Source organism: Archocentrus centrarchus, chromosome 4, assembly GCF_007364275.1.
Source record: "Archocentrus centrarchus isolate MPI-CPG fArcCen1 chromosome 4, fArcCen1, whole genome shotgun sequence".
Taxonomy (NCBI): Eukaryota; Metazoa; Chordata; class Actinopteri; order Cichliformes; family Cichlidae; genus Archocentrus; species Archocentrus centrarchus.
Genome location: NC_044349.1, coordinates 26238530 through 26258581, shown reverse-complemented (window position 1 = coordinate 26258581; position 20052 = coordinate 26238530). Strand labels below are relative to the sequence as shown.

Here is a 20052-nt window from a genome sequence, read left to right as displayed (position 1 = left end):
CATTACTTGGAAATAATAAACACTAAGCAATCACATCAAAGTGCAGTTATAGACGAAACAGAAACAGGAAGCCAGGACAGTGAGCTCAGGCAGAGTTCCTTAATAGCAGGTAAAGTCAGGAATTTGGGTATTAAACATTTATGTGAGAACAGAGTTTCTACATGGTTTGGAGTTTGCGTTCGCTTTGGGCTACAGCAATCTGATTTTCCCGCAATAACCCCACATATAATAAAGATTTCTTGTATCTTTAAGAAACCAGTGTTGTAGTGTTTCTTACCTGTATTGGCTAAACAATTCCAATAAAACTGTTAACATTTTTTTACACTTTAGTCATGTGTGTTAAACAGCCATTAAGGCCAACAGCACAGACAAAGACATTTCTTTCTACATTTCTTATATGAAACTGTAAGAGAAAGCCTCAAAACCTGTTTTGTTTTTCTTGTTTGTTTTTTTTTTTTACCAATAACATAACCTGCATGAGACTGTGACTAAGAATATATATATATATATATTTTTTCATTTGTTAAAAAAATTTCCATTTTAGCTTAAGCTTAACTTTCAACAAAAAAAACAGGAACTCAATGGCAGATTCACTGCAGGTGTCCAGTTTTCTCTTATTTAGCTCTCAGTCACACAAGCCTAGAGATTGGTCAGTGAGCAGTTGGCGGGCGGCTGCTGGAAGGTGAAATCCGGTGCAAAGAGGGCGCTGCACTGAAAATTTCCTTGTGATGATTGTGCTCACTAGGAGATTGCCACAGTTGCCCATAGTTTGCATAGAAGACACTGACTCGCCTGCATATTGGCTAACTACTCTCCGAGCGGTAGTGAAATCTGAAAAGAGATGCAAACCAGAAATGGGTTCGCCTTCAGAGTAAAAGTTGTGTCACACCGCTACAACCAACACATTTAAAAAGGTGCAACTTTGCACTTTTCACAGATTGACTGCCACTCGGTGAGCAGTTGGCAAGTGTTCTTCAAACTATGGGTAATTGTGGCAATCTGCTAGTGACCAAAGCAATCACAAGGAGGTTTTCGGTGCAGCACTGTATACCTCTCTATGACCAATTTTGCTTGGTGACTGCCAGCAAACTGTCTGGTCTCTCGGCTTGTCTAACTGAGGCCTTATTTGCACCACAAAAACAAAAAAACCCTGACATTCAAGCATCACTGCTCTTCATTATACAAGAATACTGCATCTTAAGTCCACGTGACTCTAGTCACATGATGAGGTCACATTGAAAGAGTTTATAATTGGACCAAAGAAGGAAAAAAATGAGAAAACACACATACTGTGCATTAAATAAAGAGAAACTAATGCTCTACATTGTGTGATGTGCTGATCATTGTTTTTCATTTTTTACTTGATTTCTGCCCAACATCCTTAGTTTAGGTTTTATGTTTTAAAGAAATATTTTATTTTCCATGTTTTGTTATTTATAAAAACACATTTTTGGGACGTACCTAGTGAAAAAATGTCTAGTGTGAGAAGCAGATGAAAAACAAAGTGAGCTGGAAAAAAAAGCTTAATGTCACCTTTCCAGAACGGGCAAATGCTGCTATATAAACAAAGCAGACAAGCAGCCTGCCAAGAACCGGCTCATGTAACACGTACCAAATGTAAAAAGTCAAGTTAAAGTGACCTAATTTCCTTTCCGACTTTAAATTTGTATAAGTTTGAATGATTAATTTGTCTAATTTACATAAATAGAGCCGTTTTTGAACTGTTACCTTATAAACTGATGCAGTAAACTCAAAAGAGCACATCGTATTGCCTCAGCCAGACCAAAATAATTAGAAAATGGGTTTTGATGTTCTGTAAAATGTAAATTCTGCGAGGTTAGTTTACACGGCTTTAGTGGAATGAGCCATGGCAGTCTGGTGACACATGAGTGGCTTCACACAGCCGATGGATGTGTGTGTTAAAACTCTGAGCAGCTTGTTGTTGGAGGGACACAGGATGGCTAAATGATCACGCAGGCAGTCAGTGACCATTTCCACCCGTTTGTCAATGAACAATGAATGCTGTAATGTAGGGGTGGGTTTCTGGACGCAGACCAAGCCTACTCTTGAAATAGTAATGGACTCTGGGACCTGAGAAGCTTTGTCTACATTTACTGTAGAAGCTTCGTGCCGAGTGTAGCATTACAACTCATCTTTCCCTCCCTGAACAATCACTCCAAACATGGTCCCGAACAGATTTCATTCCTTCTGAGGGAATTTTCTGTGCTTCATATTTTAGTCCGATGCATCTCACTTACTGTCTCTCTTTCCCAATCCCCATCTGGCAGGGCCTTAGACTCTGAGCCATAGTGTAGCGGAGAGTACACCCAGGTCCTGTCCTCTGGAGGCTGTTATTACACACCCACCACAGCAGAGGGGGCCAGAGGGACAGAGGAAAGGCCAGAGGCACAGAGACAAGCAGCAGGGGCAGGCAGGAGAGAAAGACACAGGAGATCACAGGAGAAAAGACAAGACAGGAAATGAAAATTAGGGATGCATTAAGGAGGAATGTTGTTGAGACAGTGTGAATGCTGAAAGTGTTGGGAAGGATGTGTTTATCCTGGCTGAGTTAAACATAATGCTGATATCTTGTACAAAAAAAAAAAAAAAAATGCTGTTAAACATGTAAATATCAAGATGAACATTAGTGATGTGTGTCTGAATCACATGTCTTGATGTTTTGTAACATTTGGATTAAGTCCTGGGGAGCAAAGCAAAGTGTACAGAATACGGGATGAGTTACTAAATCATCCAAGGAGGAAGTATGAGGAGTGAGAAGGAGGAGGTGGGAATGGGGGTGCGGGGGGGGGGAAGCCAGGATGCCGGGACAGTCAGACACAGAAAGCATCCTCAGTCAAAGCAAAGCAAGAAGATGGTGTTTTTTTTCCTTTTCCAACAAGCAAACATGCTTTTTGTACTATGTGTTGCTGTTTGTTTGAACTCAGTGTTGTTTAGGGTCTCTAAAAAGCCTCATTGATCTCATTCTCAGGGTACCAGCGCTTTAAGAGAAGGAAGCAGCTGCAACACGGTGTGCTGGTAACAGAGATGGAGGTGGATGTCATACACTCACTCGCTTGCATATGTACATTTACACGCACACACAAAGCTTGGCACAGTGCAACAAACACACCAACCACACAGGTGCGAAGAGGAATGAGGCAAGTTGTCAGTGACTGAGGAAAAATAAATATTCAAAAGATGATGAATACAAAAGAAAGACTGTCAAATAAGAAGCTTCCTGTCGTTTTTTTTTTTACCTGCTGAGAACAGGTTTTGTTCTTTAGTTTCAATCTAATCACAAAAACTCAATCAGTGGATAAATCACACAAATCACGACACTCCAGAAAACCTTGTTTCCTCTCAACACTGCACTCATATCTAGCCTAACAACAAGAACTGCTACTCCTTACGAGGCTACCGCTATCTCACTTACTGGCCAACCGGACTGGCATTTCCTCCTTTGTCGGAAAGGAGAGACCACCCAGGTCCTCCCATCAGGAAACTGACAACAGCAGAGGTACATGACAGATGGACAAACAAAGACAGATGAAAAGCTCAACATGGAGTGTAGAGGGACAGGGGAGCGAGGAGGAAACGTTAAAAAAAAATAAATAAAAAGCATGCTGAGGTGAAAATGTAAAAGACAGAGATACAGACAGAGAAGTCAGTGGTGACAGACAGATTCACATTTTTGGCAGCCGCCTCTGTTTTCATTTCCCGCTTACATGCAACACTACTATCTCACCACTTTTGATATGACTTCTGAAGAAAATCTCAGTAATGAGAACATGCAAAAGGAAAGAGAGGACATGGAGGGAGTAAACAAAAGATGTGAAGTAGAAAGATTCAAGACTAGACTGAACAGGGGAAGGTGAAAATGGGACTTTTGAGTATGGAGGTAAAATGGGTAAACCGGGTAGATATGAGGGGCAACAGAAATGAGAGCAGGCAAAAGAAGAAAAACAAACATACAGAGTACAGATGTGAATCCTAAAAACTAAGCTCTAAGGAACAAATGAAGTGACAACTCCCAATCAATCACTTCTTTTTAGTCTCACAGCTAAACTGTGTGCTGTGTTTTTAATGAGGAAATATAAAAGCTCAAATGATGCCAACTCATGCATCACTTATTCCCTCTCTATCTGTAGAAAATCTACAATTTAAAGCCATAAAAAGGGTCCTTAACACCAACTGGATGTTCCAGCACCCTGACTATTAAACAGAGGCTTGAGATGATAAACTGGGTTTACATGAAAATTTGCTCCTGCTTGAAAAAAAATCAGGGTCTAAGTGTTAACAAGGACTGAAATCTGATTTATATTGATTTTCTCTAAAACTCCCATTACCAAGCTCTACAGTCCTAATACCTGTGTGGTGCTGAAATAACTAAACCGAAATGTGCAGAAAGTCAGATTAAAGAGATATCAAATATTACAGCACCAATTTTTTTTTTTCACAGAAATTTCTGCCACTGCTCCAGATTTTCACATGTTCAAAAGTTGCTTCTGAAACGCCTCAGAAATCTTTTCAGAAACGTGTCTCTCGCTCTTGGACTGGAGCAGCACCTGAGGCGTTTAATATTGGAGAGAGCAGTTTGGGCGATCAAGCACAAACCCAATCTGTGTGGGACGTCGGAGGCAGGGCAGAGTACGATACGTTGAGCTGCTGAATGGCCAAACTGAGTACTGTACTTGACCATATTCCTTATATAAGATACGTGCAGCTTTTATACTTTAGTTTGCATTGTTGGCATTTCATCAGCATCTAATATAACATCAAGCTCTTTGCCCCTCCATGAAGTCCCTTCTGAGCGCTCTGGCTGTGGCATGTTTCTTTGTAGTTACACTTCAGGATGTGTATAGTATCACTTTGTGTCATGCAGTGCTTACAGACCCCCTGCTGCTGTGCACACAGAGTGGATCTCTTCCTTCTGAAGCCTGAATCAGGCGTTAGATGAGAGGGCTGTTAAATTACCGAGGGAGCTCGCAGACTAACCTGTTGGTCATTAGAAGGTGTTTAATTCCTGACAGGAGACACCCAGCAGAGTGTGGCCAAGTGAGAGCGTTTCTATCTGTAACTGTGATCACTGGCTCCACTCTCCATCCTTCACCTGATGCTCATACATTCATTTATAGCTATGCTTTTGGGTACATTTAGACCTGCCAAAACAATACTATCTGACAGTACCAGCTGCTTTTAGCTGGACTGAGCACATGCAAATGGGAAATGCTTTAAATGTTAGTCTGAAAAATCCTGTGTGTATGTGTGTGTGTGTCTCTGCAGGCTGGCTCAAGATCATTTGAGACAGGAGCAAAAAAAGTGAAGATGTACACGCTTTGGTCACTCTCCAAACACTCCAAACTAAAGTGCACACCTGTGTTTGGGAAATATGCTTCCTTGCTGAAGGTAGATGATGAGATTGGTCCCACTCCCACATCTAAATACAACAGACTAAGCTCAGCATTAAAACCTTCTAACAAGTATCAGTTTTATAACTTACTTTGGGCAAGAAAGCAAATAAGCAAATTTCCCAAAACGTTTCAATTAGCTGAAAGCACCACACACCGCAAACAAGAACTGCACACACTCTTTTCCCATACCAGCCTGAGCCTCCACTCCTTTTCTGTGGTCCAGATGTTAGCCCCTCTGTAGGACACCATCATACAACTCAGCCTTTTCAGTTACAAAACACTGACCCTGACGGAATTACTGCAGGGTCTTTACCTTACAATATAAAGCGCCGTGAGGCGACTGATGTTGTGATTTAGCGATATATAAATAAAACTGAATTGAATTGAATGTGATGGCTAAGAAATAAAGCCAAACTGAAAAATAAGAGAAGTGATGATGACTGCTGTTTTGTGTTTTTTGTACATATCTGAGGGCATGTTTGTACTTACAAAGTAGATATCTGTGATTGGCACATCATCATCATCATCGACTGAAGCCTGACTGGTGCACCCTGAGCCGGACACCTGGCTGGCCCTGTCTGCCTCTACCACCACCTCCTTTGGGCTGGATGCGGCCTCCTCGGGTGGCACAGGGGAGGAGGAAGCAGCTAGGGCAGACGAAGGGGTGGATGACGCAGCCTCGGGTGCTGACAAAGGGCCCGAAGGTTCTGCTGCGGTGCAGTCTTGAGCCTCTGCACCGGCTACTTCCTGATCATCACTGTGGAAAAACAGATGTTGGATTTTGAAAATTATCGCAGGCAGAGGGTCTCAAATAGCACCATTAAATTAGCTATTAATAGTTCTGTTATACCCATGTATTCTGACACCCATAACGAGATTACTTTGATTCAGGGAGAGTGTAACTTAGTGGTCAAAGCCTGCCTGACCTGTTCATTTCACCTCAGCTCGCCTCACCACAAACGTCCCTCCTTTTGTATTCACGTATCTTAAGGACAGCAGAAACAACCTGCCTACACATCCACCTACATGTAGACACATGGCTGTTAAGAGCCATTAACTGGGTCACTTGCCACAAACCACTTTCCTGCAGCAGGCCAGAAGAGCAGCACCAAGCTATTAGGAAATTTGACAGCTGTGAGTGTGCGTGCGTGTGTGTGTTTGTGTGTCCTGGTAGTGGTGGTGGTGGTGAGGGAGAGGAGGGCACAAATCAAAGATTTGCCAGCTGGCTGTGTGCTGCCATTATCCTTTATTGTTCCTGGCCAGATCATCAACTATTAGAAAGGATTTAGGCACATCCGCATTGCTTTCTCAGCTTCTGTGTGTGAGCTTAGCTCCACCAGAGGAAAAGCCCGGCAGTTGGCCAATCAAGCAAAAAAAAGGAGACTTGGCATTTCAGAGACAAGAACTGAGTGGCTGAACAAACGAGGGGGGACAGGATGGTTGTTGCCATGCAGAAAGATGCTCCTTTACCCATTTCATCTCAGAGCATTTCACGTCCTCTTTTTTTTTTTTTTTTAACACTTCTGTTTTTCTCTTTGTCTGCCTTCTTCAAAAATCACTCTTCTTTCTTTTCATGTTCTAATTAAATATCCTATTTCTCCATTTCACATCAGGCTTCTCACCTGCATCCAACCCACTTCCAAAGATGGTAAATCCAATCGGCTATCCAATCGCCACCGTCTCGGTTGCTCTCACTACCCCTTCCTCCCTTCCTCCCCGCCAACTCTATCCACACCCCAAGGCCTTATGTCTAGCCACTGCCTTCTCAGCATCAAACCCAATTATTCAGTTGGCTTCCCCTCAGCAACCACACCCCAATCCTCACTGACCTGTCTCCAGGAAAACCCCACCATGTTTACATATGGTCTGTTTAAGTCTGCCGAGAATTTTTGTTACATTTTATTTTTGAAATTCAAAGACATAGAAAGTGTTGCTCTAAGTCTCTCTCTGTTGTTTAACTTTTGCAAATGGAAATCCAATCTAATTAGAAAAATTTCTGTCATGTAACCTCAGCTTAATGAGTGGTAGCCTCAGGCCTGTGGCCCACTGCCCTACTTCTTCTGACTGTTTCCCCAATGTTGGGGCTTTTTTTTCCCCCCTTGGTGTCTTCCCCATATTGTCATTTAATAAATGGGAGAAACACATTCAGCACAAATTCATGCATGTGTGCACTCTCTCATGACCTAATTACTGTAGATGCCTACCCCCAAAAAATCACCTGCAGCATTTATTTATCCATAACAAGGGAAACCTGAACTCAATAAACAAATGGGTTAAGCTGCTTTCTGTGTTTATCTGTGCTCCATGTTTGGCACTGTGTGTGTGTGTGTGTGTGTGTGTGTGTGTGTGTGAGAGACAGGTGAGGTGTGCTGACCTAACAGCTGGCTAAGTCCTGCCGAGACACCGGCAGGACTCTCAAACTGAGTCATATACTGTTGATGTTGTATTGCGGTCATCGAAGACCCTCATTTCAACTCATTGTGTATTTGGGTCATGTGTATAACAGAGCTGCCTCTTTCTGGCATTGTTTATAGTGAAAATGACAGAGCACTGAGTGTGTTACTTATGTTATTAATGGCCTATTTGGTACATGCTGAAAAATATTCATCATTAAGCATGTTTGAGGTTGAGACTAATATGGCAACATGCCAGGAGGCAGACAAAGAGGACATCTTTTTTATTTATCTTACAAGTGAATATTTTTAAATGAAAAATGAAAGTTAGATCGGTTGGTTTTTATTGACTGTTAATCCCAATCGCAGGCTGTGAAACTCCATCCTACTGGGTTATACTCTCCCTGAATCAAAATACTCCAGTTATGTGAACACACAGGTTACAGGTGTGTTTCTGATGCTTTGTTTATGTAAACTGACTGACAATAAGTGCATTTATCTCTCCAATGTCATATTTTTAAGTTTCATGAAGACATGAGATGTTTTTCTGCATGGTGTTTATCATTGTGTTGCTGGAGTACCTGATTTCAGGTGAGGGCTGTGGAACAGAGATGGTGGGCTCACTGTCATGTCTCTTCAACTCCACCTCCACTGTGATGGTCTGCTGGTCCTCCTCACGCACACGCAGCTCCTCCTGGGTCCTAAACACAAACAACCACATATAAAAAGAAAAACACACACACAGGAGGAAAAACAGGCCAACTCATAAACACCCTGATATCGAATTTTCTCTGCTAACCCACCCAGAAATGTTTAATGGGGTAAAAACATAGAGCTAGCCAGTGTTTGTGAAACCAGCTGAGCTAAAGAAATTTAGGATTTAGGATCCGGACTCACCTTCCGTCATGGCTGAGTGACTGGGTGTGCCTCCTGGAGAGAGAGGAAACACAGTCAGGAAAGGCAGCATACAGTAAAGCTCACACCGGTGAATACTGACAAAACAATGAGAAGTTAGTTTCAGATAAATGAAGAAATCCGGGTTTGGAAATAACAGTTATATCCGTTTACATCAGAACAAACACAGCGAGGAAAGCGTCTCATCTTTATATGTTATTTGGTTGAATTTCAGACTAAAGGATAACAAAGCCACTAATTACAGTGTCAACTGTCCCATATATGAGCTTAAATATTTATCAGCTGATGTATAATTAAAGTTGCAGTGAATAGATGGATTCCCTGTGACCATCTGAAATAAATGTTTTAAAATATGTATGTGTGCACATTAGTACCTGTAGCGGGGGTGTTCGGCCGTGTCAGAGGGAGATCTCTCAGGAATGGACAAAGAGGTGGTGGAAGAGAGCGTGGTGGCAATTGATGCTGTGGTGGCCTCCTCAAAGGATGGAGGAGTACACGGAAGAAGATCTGGCCTCCCTGGTAGACAGACAAGGGTACAGGCATTACAATTCATCTTGGAGAGAGCTGGTACCTGACAGCTTTTTTCCCCTCTTCTTGGTATTCTTCTCCTTGGTTGGCTCCTGGGCGCGACGTTGCGGACATGTTCTACCGTGAGGAGGCCCCAGGGCAGATCCAGGACACACTGGAGAGATTACATCTCTCGGCTGGCCTGGGAATGCCTTGGTATTCCCTCAGATGAACCGGAGGAGGTGGTTGGGAAAAGAGAGGTCTGGCCTTGTCTGCTTAGGCTGCTGCCTCCACAACCCAGCCACGGATAAGTGGTAGAAAATGGACGGATGGATGGCATTCTTCTCATATGCTGTTGTAATTGTTTTGTTTTCTATGGCTAAAGGTACAAACCAACCGCTTGTCAATGAGTGGTATTGTTATCTATATGCTATCAAAAAGAGTTATCTTTTACCCTCATCCTCCAGCGTTGGGAAGCTGCGAGCTCCTCTCAGGTCATAGATATTCTCGTCTCTCTCAGAGGGCAGCTGGCTGGCTGACCAGGCCGCACCAGGACCACCACACTTGGGCACCGTCAAGGACACACGACCCTTCTTTGATGGAGACGACTTCAAAGCTGAAGAGCAATATACAATAAGGCACATGTGAAAACACGTGTGTTGTTTTGTGGGCTAATATCGTAGGATATTTACAGTACTAGTACTACAGTACTAAGAGGCCAGAGATGGCATTTTTTGTGAATTGTTGCTACACAAAAAATTGTACTGAATCTAATTTCAGCAACCCCTTCTGTGTTTGTTTGTTTGTTGTGACCATTATATTGTTTCTACTTTGTTTTCCCTTTTAAATCCTGAAAAGGCCACTTTGTTTTTAGGTTAGGAATGTGTTTGGTTGGAATGGAAGCCGGAAATTGGGAATGCAACTAAACATTAGACTGACCACACCATTTTTGACCATATATGTGAATATACTTCTGAACCAGTACATGCATCACAGGTGCTAATAGAATAAGAGACTGCAATCTAACCTAAGCTAAAATCTCAAATTCATACTCCTGTGTACTCTTTACAAAATGCTTAAAAGAAGTCAAAATAAAAGCACGCAAAGATCAAACAGATGTATTTCCCCAACAAGACATTAAGCTTCACAGTCTTCTAGCTGCTGTATCTCATTTTCCTATCTGCGTTAAAAGAAGCCTGATGTGTGGCATTTGTGCGTCTGGCTCTTCCCACACAGCTCTCCATCTGTCTATTTATGGCAGCGTCTTAATGTAAATGGAACTCACAGGAGCACTTCTTGAAAACGGTGGTGCTCATGAATTTCAAGAACCTATCGGCGTAGAAGCCTGGCCGGTGGACTGATACGGTGTCCTGAGGGGGAGAGACAGAGATTAATGAGACAAATGGTGCATGAATAAAATGATCAAACTGGTGCTCGCAGTAGAGCACACTGCCCGTGAGTCCTTTAGTGACCCATTTCAGTAATTCTTCTCTCTGGGCCAAACCACATGAGTGAACGACACCTGCTACAGACACGCAGAAACACAGTCAGCCGAGGCTACAGACACATCTCTTCATTATTTATGTTTCATCAGACTGAGATAACACAACACCAGCGGACTGACAGATGACACTTGGTGTTCGGTTTGGAGAGACAGCTGAAAAGGAGGGGTGGAGGAGGTAGTGAAGACAGAGCATCTTAGTTATTAGTTTGACTTCAGCATCGCTGTTGCTCGATATTTAATTCTCTGAATGCATTCAGCGGCTGTGTGTGGCATAGGGTTTGCGCTGAGGATCCACTGTCGTCAGCAACAGTGACGAACAGGATGCTGTTTTCTCTCCCACACATATCTCACTTGTTAGGGTGTTTCGGAGTGGGAGATTGGAGTGAGTAAAGAAAGAAGGTGGGGAGACTGATGGGACTGACTTTCTGTTTTGTGCTGTAAATCTTTCTCACTTTAAGTCAGCAAGTGATGCACTGTATCAGATTCCCTGTAAAATCAGACTTGGCAGAACACAATATAAAATACTGCGTGTAGGCTGGTGGAAGCTGCCGATCTGTTTATGGAAGTTTACGCTACTTAAATTGTGGTTTAAAAAAAAAAAAGTGGTTGCAATTTGTTGATGATCAAGTGTTTGCATGAAATTTAAGTTAAAGAGGCTAGAGAAATTAAAGCCTACATATTTTTCAGAATGAACAAAGGCCAGTGTCTCCCTCAGAGTTACATTGCATTTGTTGTGGTAGTGGGGGCGAGACACACCCACACTTTTTAAAATAAATGCATAAATAATACTTCACATACAACAGAGCAAAATCAGCTGCCTCTCCTCATGCTGTGCATGGAGTCCAACTCTGTACGGAACTGCAGGCAGGCTCTGCATCCGCTGTGAGCTTGGTGTAGCAGCACATGAACCAGTTCTCCACCTGCAGCAGGTTCTGGTTAAAGTGGCCCTCCAGCTCACAGAGGATATCAGGAACAGAAGAACTACCTTTGCCAGCTGCAATCCATTACAGTTCGAGTATGAGTTTGCACACCTGCTGAATAAGACTGACGACTGCAACAACAGCGACCTGGTGAGTTTGCCAGTACAGAAACACAAGACAGGAAGGGCCATGGCTAGCTGATTCGGAACAACTGAACTTTAAAAATATGATTTGACTGTAGATCTAAACTGACTGCCTGGTTCTCTTGCATGAATATTAAAGGCTAAAATATACGTGGGTTGCCTGTCCAAGTAAAGTCTACAGTATGTGTGGGATGCTCCATCATGAGCACAGACTAAAAAACAAGAAACAAAAACATTAATTGTTAAGTGAATTATCCTGTGAAATTAAACTGTAGTGAAATGTTTATGCATTATGAGCCTCAGCACTCAGTGGCTCTGCTTTGTAACTTTATGTGGTCTGCCACTTTGTGGCTGAGTTGCTGTGCCCAGCGAGAGGATTGTCTGCTAGTAAAATCAAACATGTCAATCTCTTAAATGAAAGAAAATAACAAAAAAAAAATGTATATGTTAAAAAAATATACCTGGGCGATACTGCTCAAGTAAAGTCTATGGGTGGGGAAACAAGAGGTGTTTACTTCAAATGTTGAATTCAAGTTAGAAAATAATTATCAAATATAACCCAGGACTTAAAAAAAAGCATGCCTCTTTACAAACTTAAAATAAATAGTAAATGGATTTATTTTGAATAAAGCTTCTAATAAGCTTGAATACACAACCACAACTGGATAAAGGGAAAGAAGGTTTGCAGGTCTGGGACGGGTGTATTTTTACATGTTTCGTTATGTGGGTGAAGAAAGAATGAGATAGAGAGATGACAGAGAAATATGTCTACGTAGAGAGTATCTTCTTTGAATTATGTTTTATGTTTAATGCCAATAAAACCTCTCACAGTGACCAAGATCAGGAAAACAAACCCAAGGGTTCATGCAAAAAGCTATAAAACTCACCCCATCATGAACCAAAGCCTTCCACGTGTGTTCCAGTTTCTTGATTAACCTGCAGAAACAAAGAGAAGCGCCGTTTCACCATGAACATGTTTGACTTCTGTGTAAGTCAGTATCATACAGACATTTAGCTGCAGTCACCTGTAAGACTGCAAGATGTCGATGATTCCGATGAAGAGAAGAAGCCTTTCTCCTTTTCCATTAACTGCTGGGATACCGCCCATCCTAAAAGAAGAAAAGAAAAGCTGAAATGAATTAATGTCCGGTCATCAGCCCCTGCACAGAGACTAAAGAGAATCTGTCATGGCGTTTTTCATCAAACAGCTATAGGAAGTGTTCTTGGTGATTCAAAATAATGTTTAATATCAAATTACATCGCTTGGTCAAATTAAACCCCAGTTATATGAGCTTTAGAGAAGGGATGATAGCATCTGCTCTGGTTCATCTTTGCCTTCCTCCACGACTCCTACAGCTCATTCAGGTAACTGCAGAGACCTGTCATCCAATCCTTCTCACTGCAAGCGCTCACCTTTGACCAAATAATCCCATAACCACAGTACTTCAGTGTAATGTGAACACACTGATACCCTGTACCTTCACTGCCTTTTAAACTCATGACAGAGAATCTGATAAATGCGATGTTGTTCTCCCAAGTCAGAACATGTTTCTACCAGCTATCTGATTTATGTGACTCTAAGGATAAAGGCAGGAAATTTCAGTTGAAAGACTTCAAAGTGTCACATCAGGTGTGAGCAAGTATAACTACTGAAAGTAAATAGACTTTAAAAGGAAGAGGAAGAGATAAAAGCAGCTGAATAAGTTTTAACAAATTAAACTTAATGTTATTCATCCTCCACGCTGTATACTTGCAGCAAGTCTGACACAAGCATTTCTGATTTTTTAAATACCAGTAGTCACATATATCACTCGGCTCTTCTGCCAAAAGCCTCTGCTTTTTCTGCTCTCTGGCTAAACTCACGTGTCGTCTGTGTCGATAGACCCTCCGCAGGCAGCTCCTCCCTGGATGGACTCCATAGCTGTGGAGTACAAAGCCTTCTGCTGGGCCACAGGCCTTTTCTCATCGCTGTCACCCTGGGAGCCTTCCATCTGCCTATCCCTCTCTGCTTGGTCAATGTTGTGGACCCCAAGCAGTAGGCTGTAGTCCATGATCTTAAAGCTTTCCAGCACCTGAGCACAGGACAGATGAACATAGTTGTTGGTGTGCAGAGACGTGCAGTGTCTAAATCCTTTTATTTATCCTGTTATTTTATTATTGTAATTTTTTGTATTGTCCCCAAGAGGGATATCCAACCCATAACCACGGAGATGTTAAAGCTATACACAAGACACAGCGCTGCATGGGCACGCACACACTGATAAACACTTTCTGAGCACTGCAAATGCAAACAAGGGACAGTGATTAACAAGAGAAAAAGCCAGCCAGCTACCAGACCAGACACCTCGTTAAACCTTTTGCTCGTAACACAGTCTAATTTATAGCGAGGGATCCTGGGAATGCCAAACATCATAACCTCAAGAAAGGTTTTATCCTTCCCTTCCAGCTCCCCCGTCTGCTCTCTCATCCACGATCCTCTTTTATTGATCAGGGCACCATAAATATCGTGATTTTCCCTGCTCTCCCTTTGGAAGACATGTGTCTTCATCTATTATTCCCCTGTTACTCTTTATGAGGCTGTTTTATGGATTCTGCTTCACAATCAGTAAACCACCTTCACCATCTCCTTCTTAATATTGTCATCCCTCCATCCTGCCATCTCTCCTGCCTACCTCAACAGAGAGCAGAAGTACAGCAGGTAAAAATAGTCTTTCCACAGCAGCTGTATCGTCATAATTCTCACCAGGCAGTCTCTCTGCAGGGTCTTGGTCAGAGCATTGTAAGTGTCCTGGTCCAACAACAGGCCATCCTGCAAGTCTTGCATGAAGTCCAGGTCTTTGAAGGTGGGCCTGGCCTTCTCCCTCTCCTTCTTGGACGCTCGCCTCTTGTAAGTGGACCCCTTCAGGTCGTATTTAAGGTGCATGCGAACCACACGGGGCAGGACATTGTTCATAACTACCACGCGGATGTTCTTCCCGCCCGACTGGACACAGTAGAGGCCGAAAAACTTGGGCAGCAAAGTGCGAGGGTTCTGATTCAAGTTCTGAGAGCAGAGAAGAGAAGAGAGGGAGAAAGCAAAGGATCGTAAATTTGCTTTGATCTTTCCGCTGCTGTGGTCTTACAAGATTTTTGAACCAGGACTTTACACCACAAGCAAATGCTGTGAGGAACAGAGCTGAAAACTGAGGTAATGTTAGCTGGCATATAACAAAATATATAACTTTTAGAAGCTGTATCACCTCAGGAAGTGCTTTTGACACTGAAACAGAAAAAGCTGCATTTGATAAATAATATTCATTTGGAAGTAAATAAAAGTTTCAAAACAGCACAAACACTGAACACAAAGCAGGATTTTTCTATTCAAGAGAACTTCCATCCATCCATCCATCCATCCATCCATCCATCCATTCACTTCCGCTTATCCTGTTCAGAGTCGTGGGGGGGCTGGAGCCTATCCCAGCTGACATAGGGCGAGAGGCAGGGTACACCCTGTACGGGTCGCCAGCCTGTCGCAGGGCTTCATGAGAACTTTAAGGAATGAAACATACATGAGCAGTAGGATAGCTGATACTGTACATGTTATGCAAACAGTTAATTGACAAACAGCACATGATTCTCAGTGTACATACACTTGGGCTACAGTTACACATTCACCACCTGATCGCACCAGGATGCATTACATAACAGAGAGCCAACACAAATGAAGGTTTTTCTCACAGTGCTATGTTACGTATATGGAAGTACTTACTGTACTTCAACCACCGCACAGTTCAATCAAAAACATCTGACTGACAGGCTTTTGATAACACACAATGCAATGATGTGAACTTTAATATTGTGATTTTGTTTAGATATTTTACTATTGATTTATTGTGAAACAAAACATTAAAAATAATGTCAATAATAAAGGTTTCAGTTCTACAAAAGACTGTTAAAAAACAAAATTCCGTTTGGGATTTAGAGCTCAAGCAGTTACAAGACGAGCTGCAATCATAAAGTTTTATGACTCATAAAAATGAAAAAACCATAACAAGTTTTAGTGTCTCTGAGCTTGCTTTGTAGTTTGTCTCCTTCTGCACCTCAGGATTGCTTGAAATTGCACCCTGGAAGTCCCCCCTCTGACCACTCTGCACATCACAGAGCAAAAGTCAACTTCCTCATTAAATTGACTTGACTCTCTCAGCTTGACGATCATAACGAGAGCTGGGTCTCTGGCTAAGACTTAGACACCAAACAGGAGTTTTCAGTGGTTGTCAGCATCTCCAGGAGGTTGCTTGCAGATTCTTTTTTTTTTATTTGCATTTTTTTTCAGTATTTCCAATGTTATGCACTGTGTTTTGTAATCTGTAATATACTGAGTCCCCTTGAGGGAGAGGATTCAGCATAAACATGAGTTGCGGTGTATGCCAGTACACAACATTTTGAAAAGGCTGGAGTTGGAGCCACTCTGACAAAGTTCTGGTTCTGGATCACTCTGTCTGTCAGATTTGGCTCCTTGCCATTTTTCCCAGAAATTAACATGAAGTTGAAGAATCCCTATTTAGATACACCAGAGGAGATCAGGGGGCACTGCAGATGCTCACGTGCAAGTGATGAGAAGGAGACTTACATGGAGCGATCTAAAAATAACAGCTGTAGTGGAAGCAGTGCAGCGATGCCCAGGGAGTGCACCTACGAGGGGAAATCGGCTGAATTCATATCAGATTGGTTTCTGGATTTTTTTATGTGCAAAGTCACAAACAAGCTATTATCATTGAACTGAACTGAAAAGACTCAAAGAACATCAGGTCATTTTTGGCTTAGCCAAATGCAATAAAATGAATGTACACAAGAACGTTTTTATGGCAAATATTTCAAGACTCAATCCAAACAAATTAAGTTAGTTTGGCTGGTTGCGAAGTTAAAAACCTGCTTTGACCTTGGGACCTGGGCCAACTCAGCCCCATTAAAGAGATGAGAGCAGTGTGAAAAACAGAGCGCTGCTCCATATAGTGGTAACACACAGCATTCAGGAGTAGAAATGACTGCAAGAGGAGAAAAAGAGGAACAGACACAAGAGAGATGAAGGATGACGAGGGAAATGTGGCTGAAAAGAATAGGTACTTGGCAAATGACCTTCAGATGAGAAAAGCTTGTACAGAAAGCAGCAAAAACGAGAGGAAGAGAGGGAGAGAAACAACGCAGAGAGAAAGAGCATCCTCAGCCCTCAGCCACACACAACCCTTCTGTCAGCGTTGAGGGCAGAGCAGTGATGAGCCAACAACACAGACACGTGAGGCACGGGAACAGAGGAGAGCGATGGAGAACAAAAATGAGAAAGAAAGAAAAGCAGCAAAAGGAAGGATTTAAACACAGTGTGAGGAAAAAAAAAAAGGGAAAATAAATCACACAGCAGAGCCAACAGCAGCAGGAGACTCTCTTTGGAGAGTGACAAGACATTAAAACGTGAGAGACAAGCCGTATAACAGAAGGGAGAGAAGTGGCAGCATGAAGTCAGTTACATCACTGTGGTCTGCATGCTGCCCAGAGCCAGAGTCTTCAGCCAGCCCACAACTATCAGCCAGTCAGCTGTGGGAGATGTGGAGCTCCACCAATGGCTGCTTGCATGCTGTCTGTTATGCATTTGCTTTAAATACAGATAAGTCTACAATATTAAAACTACATCTCATTGTAACGCATACATTTTTTTACCCTGAGCTGTTGTTTCTGTAAAAACTCCCTCCACCTTCTCTTGCCTCGAGCTGCAGCCATTTAACGTGAGCTTGAATCTCTCTGCTTTTGTTAAACCACTCGCTTAGACCAATTACACCTGAGAAAATGCTTCAGAGCACAACCAAAAACGACGGAAAAGGTCACAGCAAATGTGCCGAGACTTTAACTTCCCTAAATGATTAAACAAATTCCTGCAATGGTCTTTGCCCGGGGCTGTCGGCGCATTAATATACACGAGGGCGAGGGCAAGGGCCGTGAACCTGTGAGGCTGGATTAGCAGCATGGACATACATGGAGCTGTTGTTGGTTGACTTAATTCAGAAAAAGCCTGGGAATTTTTGGAGGGGTAGGAGTGGGCTACTGTTGGTGGAAGTCATGCTCTGTTAGGCTTAAGCACAGTACATCCGCTACTAAAATACACAGGTCAGTCTCTTATGAAACCCTATGGCCTGAGGTTTCAGTCACAGAAGATAAAAGCTGTTAAGTCTGCTTATATGAAGGGTCATGCTTGGAGGAGAAATTTCCAGTCTTATATAAACTTGGCAGTTTAAAAAATATTGAAAATAAGAACATCAGGAGAGGTTAGCATTCAAATGAAATGACACCTATTTTGCTTTTTCTTATTTTCTGGCATGTATGTCCTATTACAAAGGTCAAACACAGCCATGATTTCAGGGATGAGGTCAATGTACATACAAGTAACCCTCACGCCTCAGACTGCTCTAAACACTCATTCAGATAGTTTTTCTACTCTTGGTTCTGTACGATGTTGGTAAGAGCAGATATCCCTAATATGTTCATCTAAGGAACTCACTACAAGAACAGGGTTAGCCAATCAGATAAAAGCATCAACCCATCAACCAATGGGTTGATGCAAGGTGGAGTGGAAGAGAAAGAGAGAGACTGAGCAGTTCATTTGGACCATCTTTTATAGCCTGGATGACACAGGTGAGCTGCAAAAAAGTCCAACAGGAGAATCCAGAAACCTCAGAAGAGCAAGTAAAAATCAAAGTGTCGCTACACAAATGAAGACCAGATCTCATCACAAGCATCCAACAGGCATTCATACGGGTTCTCTGCCTTTTATACAGCGCACATGCATGCCTTGAAAACTGGATGCTACAGGCCCAAGAAAGGCTTATTTTTATGTTTGTACACATTACACTGCATGTGTTACTTACCACAAACCTGAAAAACGGTGCCAAAGCTCAATAAGAAGAGCAAAAAAAAACCACAATATGAACCAACAGCTGAAATGTCGTGGCAGTTTATTTGAACTGTTCTTTGGTGGGACACGACATTTGAGCGCAAAACTGATATGCACTTCAGAGACACTGTCATGTGCACACTCTGCTTACCATGTAGTATCCAGGCAGCAGTTTCTGTAAGAATTCAGCCTCCTTGTGCATCACAGTCTTGATGATGAACTCATCATCCTTTGTAAGGTAGAACACCGAGCCGCTCGCTCCAGGATTGGACAGCTCGATCAGAGGCTCGTTACACAGGGAGTACTGCAGGTTCACAAAGAGAAAACACAGACAAATGTACAAACTGTACTACTTTGAAACTGACCAAAAACTTCATAGACAAGTTATGGAATAATATGGTTATGATTTTAATGGAAGCGTTTTTGATAAAGTCATTGAACACGATAATTTCTTTGCAAAGGGTGAGGCACACAGACTCAGAAAATCGTCAACTGTGTGTGTTCAGATTTGACTGAGACATGACTCAGAGAAGAATTCGCCTAAGTACTTTAATTGCTTCCATAATCTCTGTATCACAGACATTCCTGCTGCCACAAATGTGGAATGGGCTGAGCGAACCAAATCGGCAGGTTTTCAAAATGCACCTCTCCTTTTCACCTCTCCCTGCATTCATCGCCCCTTAAGCCTTCCCATGTGCTTCTTTTAGATTATTGCAATCTATTCAAATGCTGCCAGTGGAAAACAAACAAACACACCCAACAAAACAATACAAAAAGAGGACAGAAGAACTCATTATGGCACTTCATTATACAACTCCTCTGATACCTCCCTGTTAACAACACATTAATGAAGCATAACATGCTGACTAGAGCGCTCTTGGATCAAAGTCTGTAAATTAGAAGCTGCCTGCAGTGCTAATAATAAACATAAACACTGGGAATCAAACAAACATCAGCATGCTGAGACACAGAGCCCAAGTTTGAATACCAATAAAATCCAAAAGGTAGAGAAATGCATATCAGCACATACAGTAAACATACATTATAGGAGAATTACAATGGGGGAAAAACAGAAAGCTGAAATAACATGCTTTTACATTCCTAGCTTTGTTTACACACACACAAACCAGTCTCCTGCTAATGTGATGGGTAGCTCAGCTAATCTCTCTCTACAGCTTAAACGCTATCCTGGCCACATCTAATTTCTGCTAACTGCTCACCCTTTAAACATTCGTCGGGAACAAATCTGGCATTCATTTCATACATTTCTTCACATGAAAACACACCTAAACAGGAGCGGAGAATAAGAATGTGATGCTGACTAGAAACTGCAATCTTCC

The 20052-nt window shown here is 42.3% G+C and overlaps 1 protein-coding gene across 1 annotated transcript in view; it reads right to left on the bottom strand.

The window, feature by feature from the left end:
* pip5k1ca (phosphatidylinositol-4-phosphate 5-kinase, type I, gamma a) overlaps positions 1-20052 on the bottom strand; it is a 43375-nt gene that overhangs the window by 694 nt on the left and 22629 nt on the right. The window contains exons 6-18 of the mRNA XM_030728294.1: positions 18864-19016; positions 14537-14836; positions 13657-13865; positions 12819-12902; positions 12681-12729; positions 10512-10596; positions 9681-9842; positions 9094-9235; positions 8702-8734; positions 8386-8505; positions 5901-6168; positions 3434-3502; positions 2259-2348 (exon numbers count right to left, since the gene is read on the bottom strand). Of these exons, the coding sequence (XP_030584154.1) occupies positions 2259-2348; positions 3434-3502; positions 5901-6168; positions 8386-8505; positions 8702-8734; positions 9094-9235; positions 9681-9842; positions 10512-10596; positions 12681-12729; positions 12819-12902; positions 13657-13865; positions 14537-14836; positions 18864-19016 (1764 nt within the window). The remainder of the gene's footprint in view (positions 1-2258; positions 2349-3433; positions 3503-5900; positions 6169-8385; positions 8506-8701; positions 8735-9093; positions 9236-9680; positions 9843-10511; positions 10597-12680; positions 12730-12818; positions 12903-13656; positions 13866-14536; positions 14837-18863; positions 19017-20052) is intronic.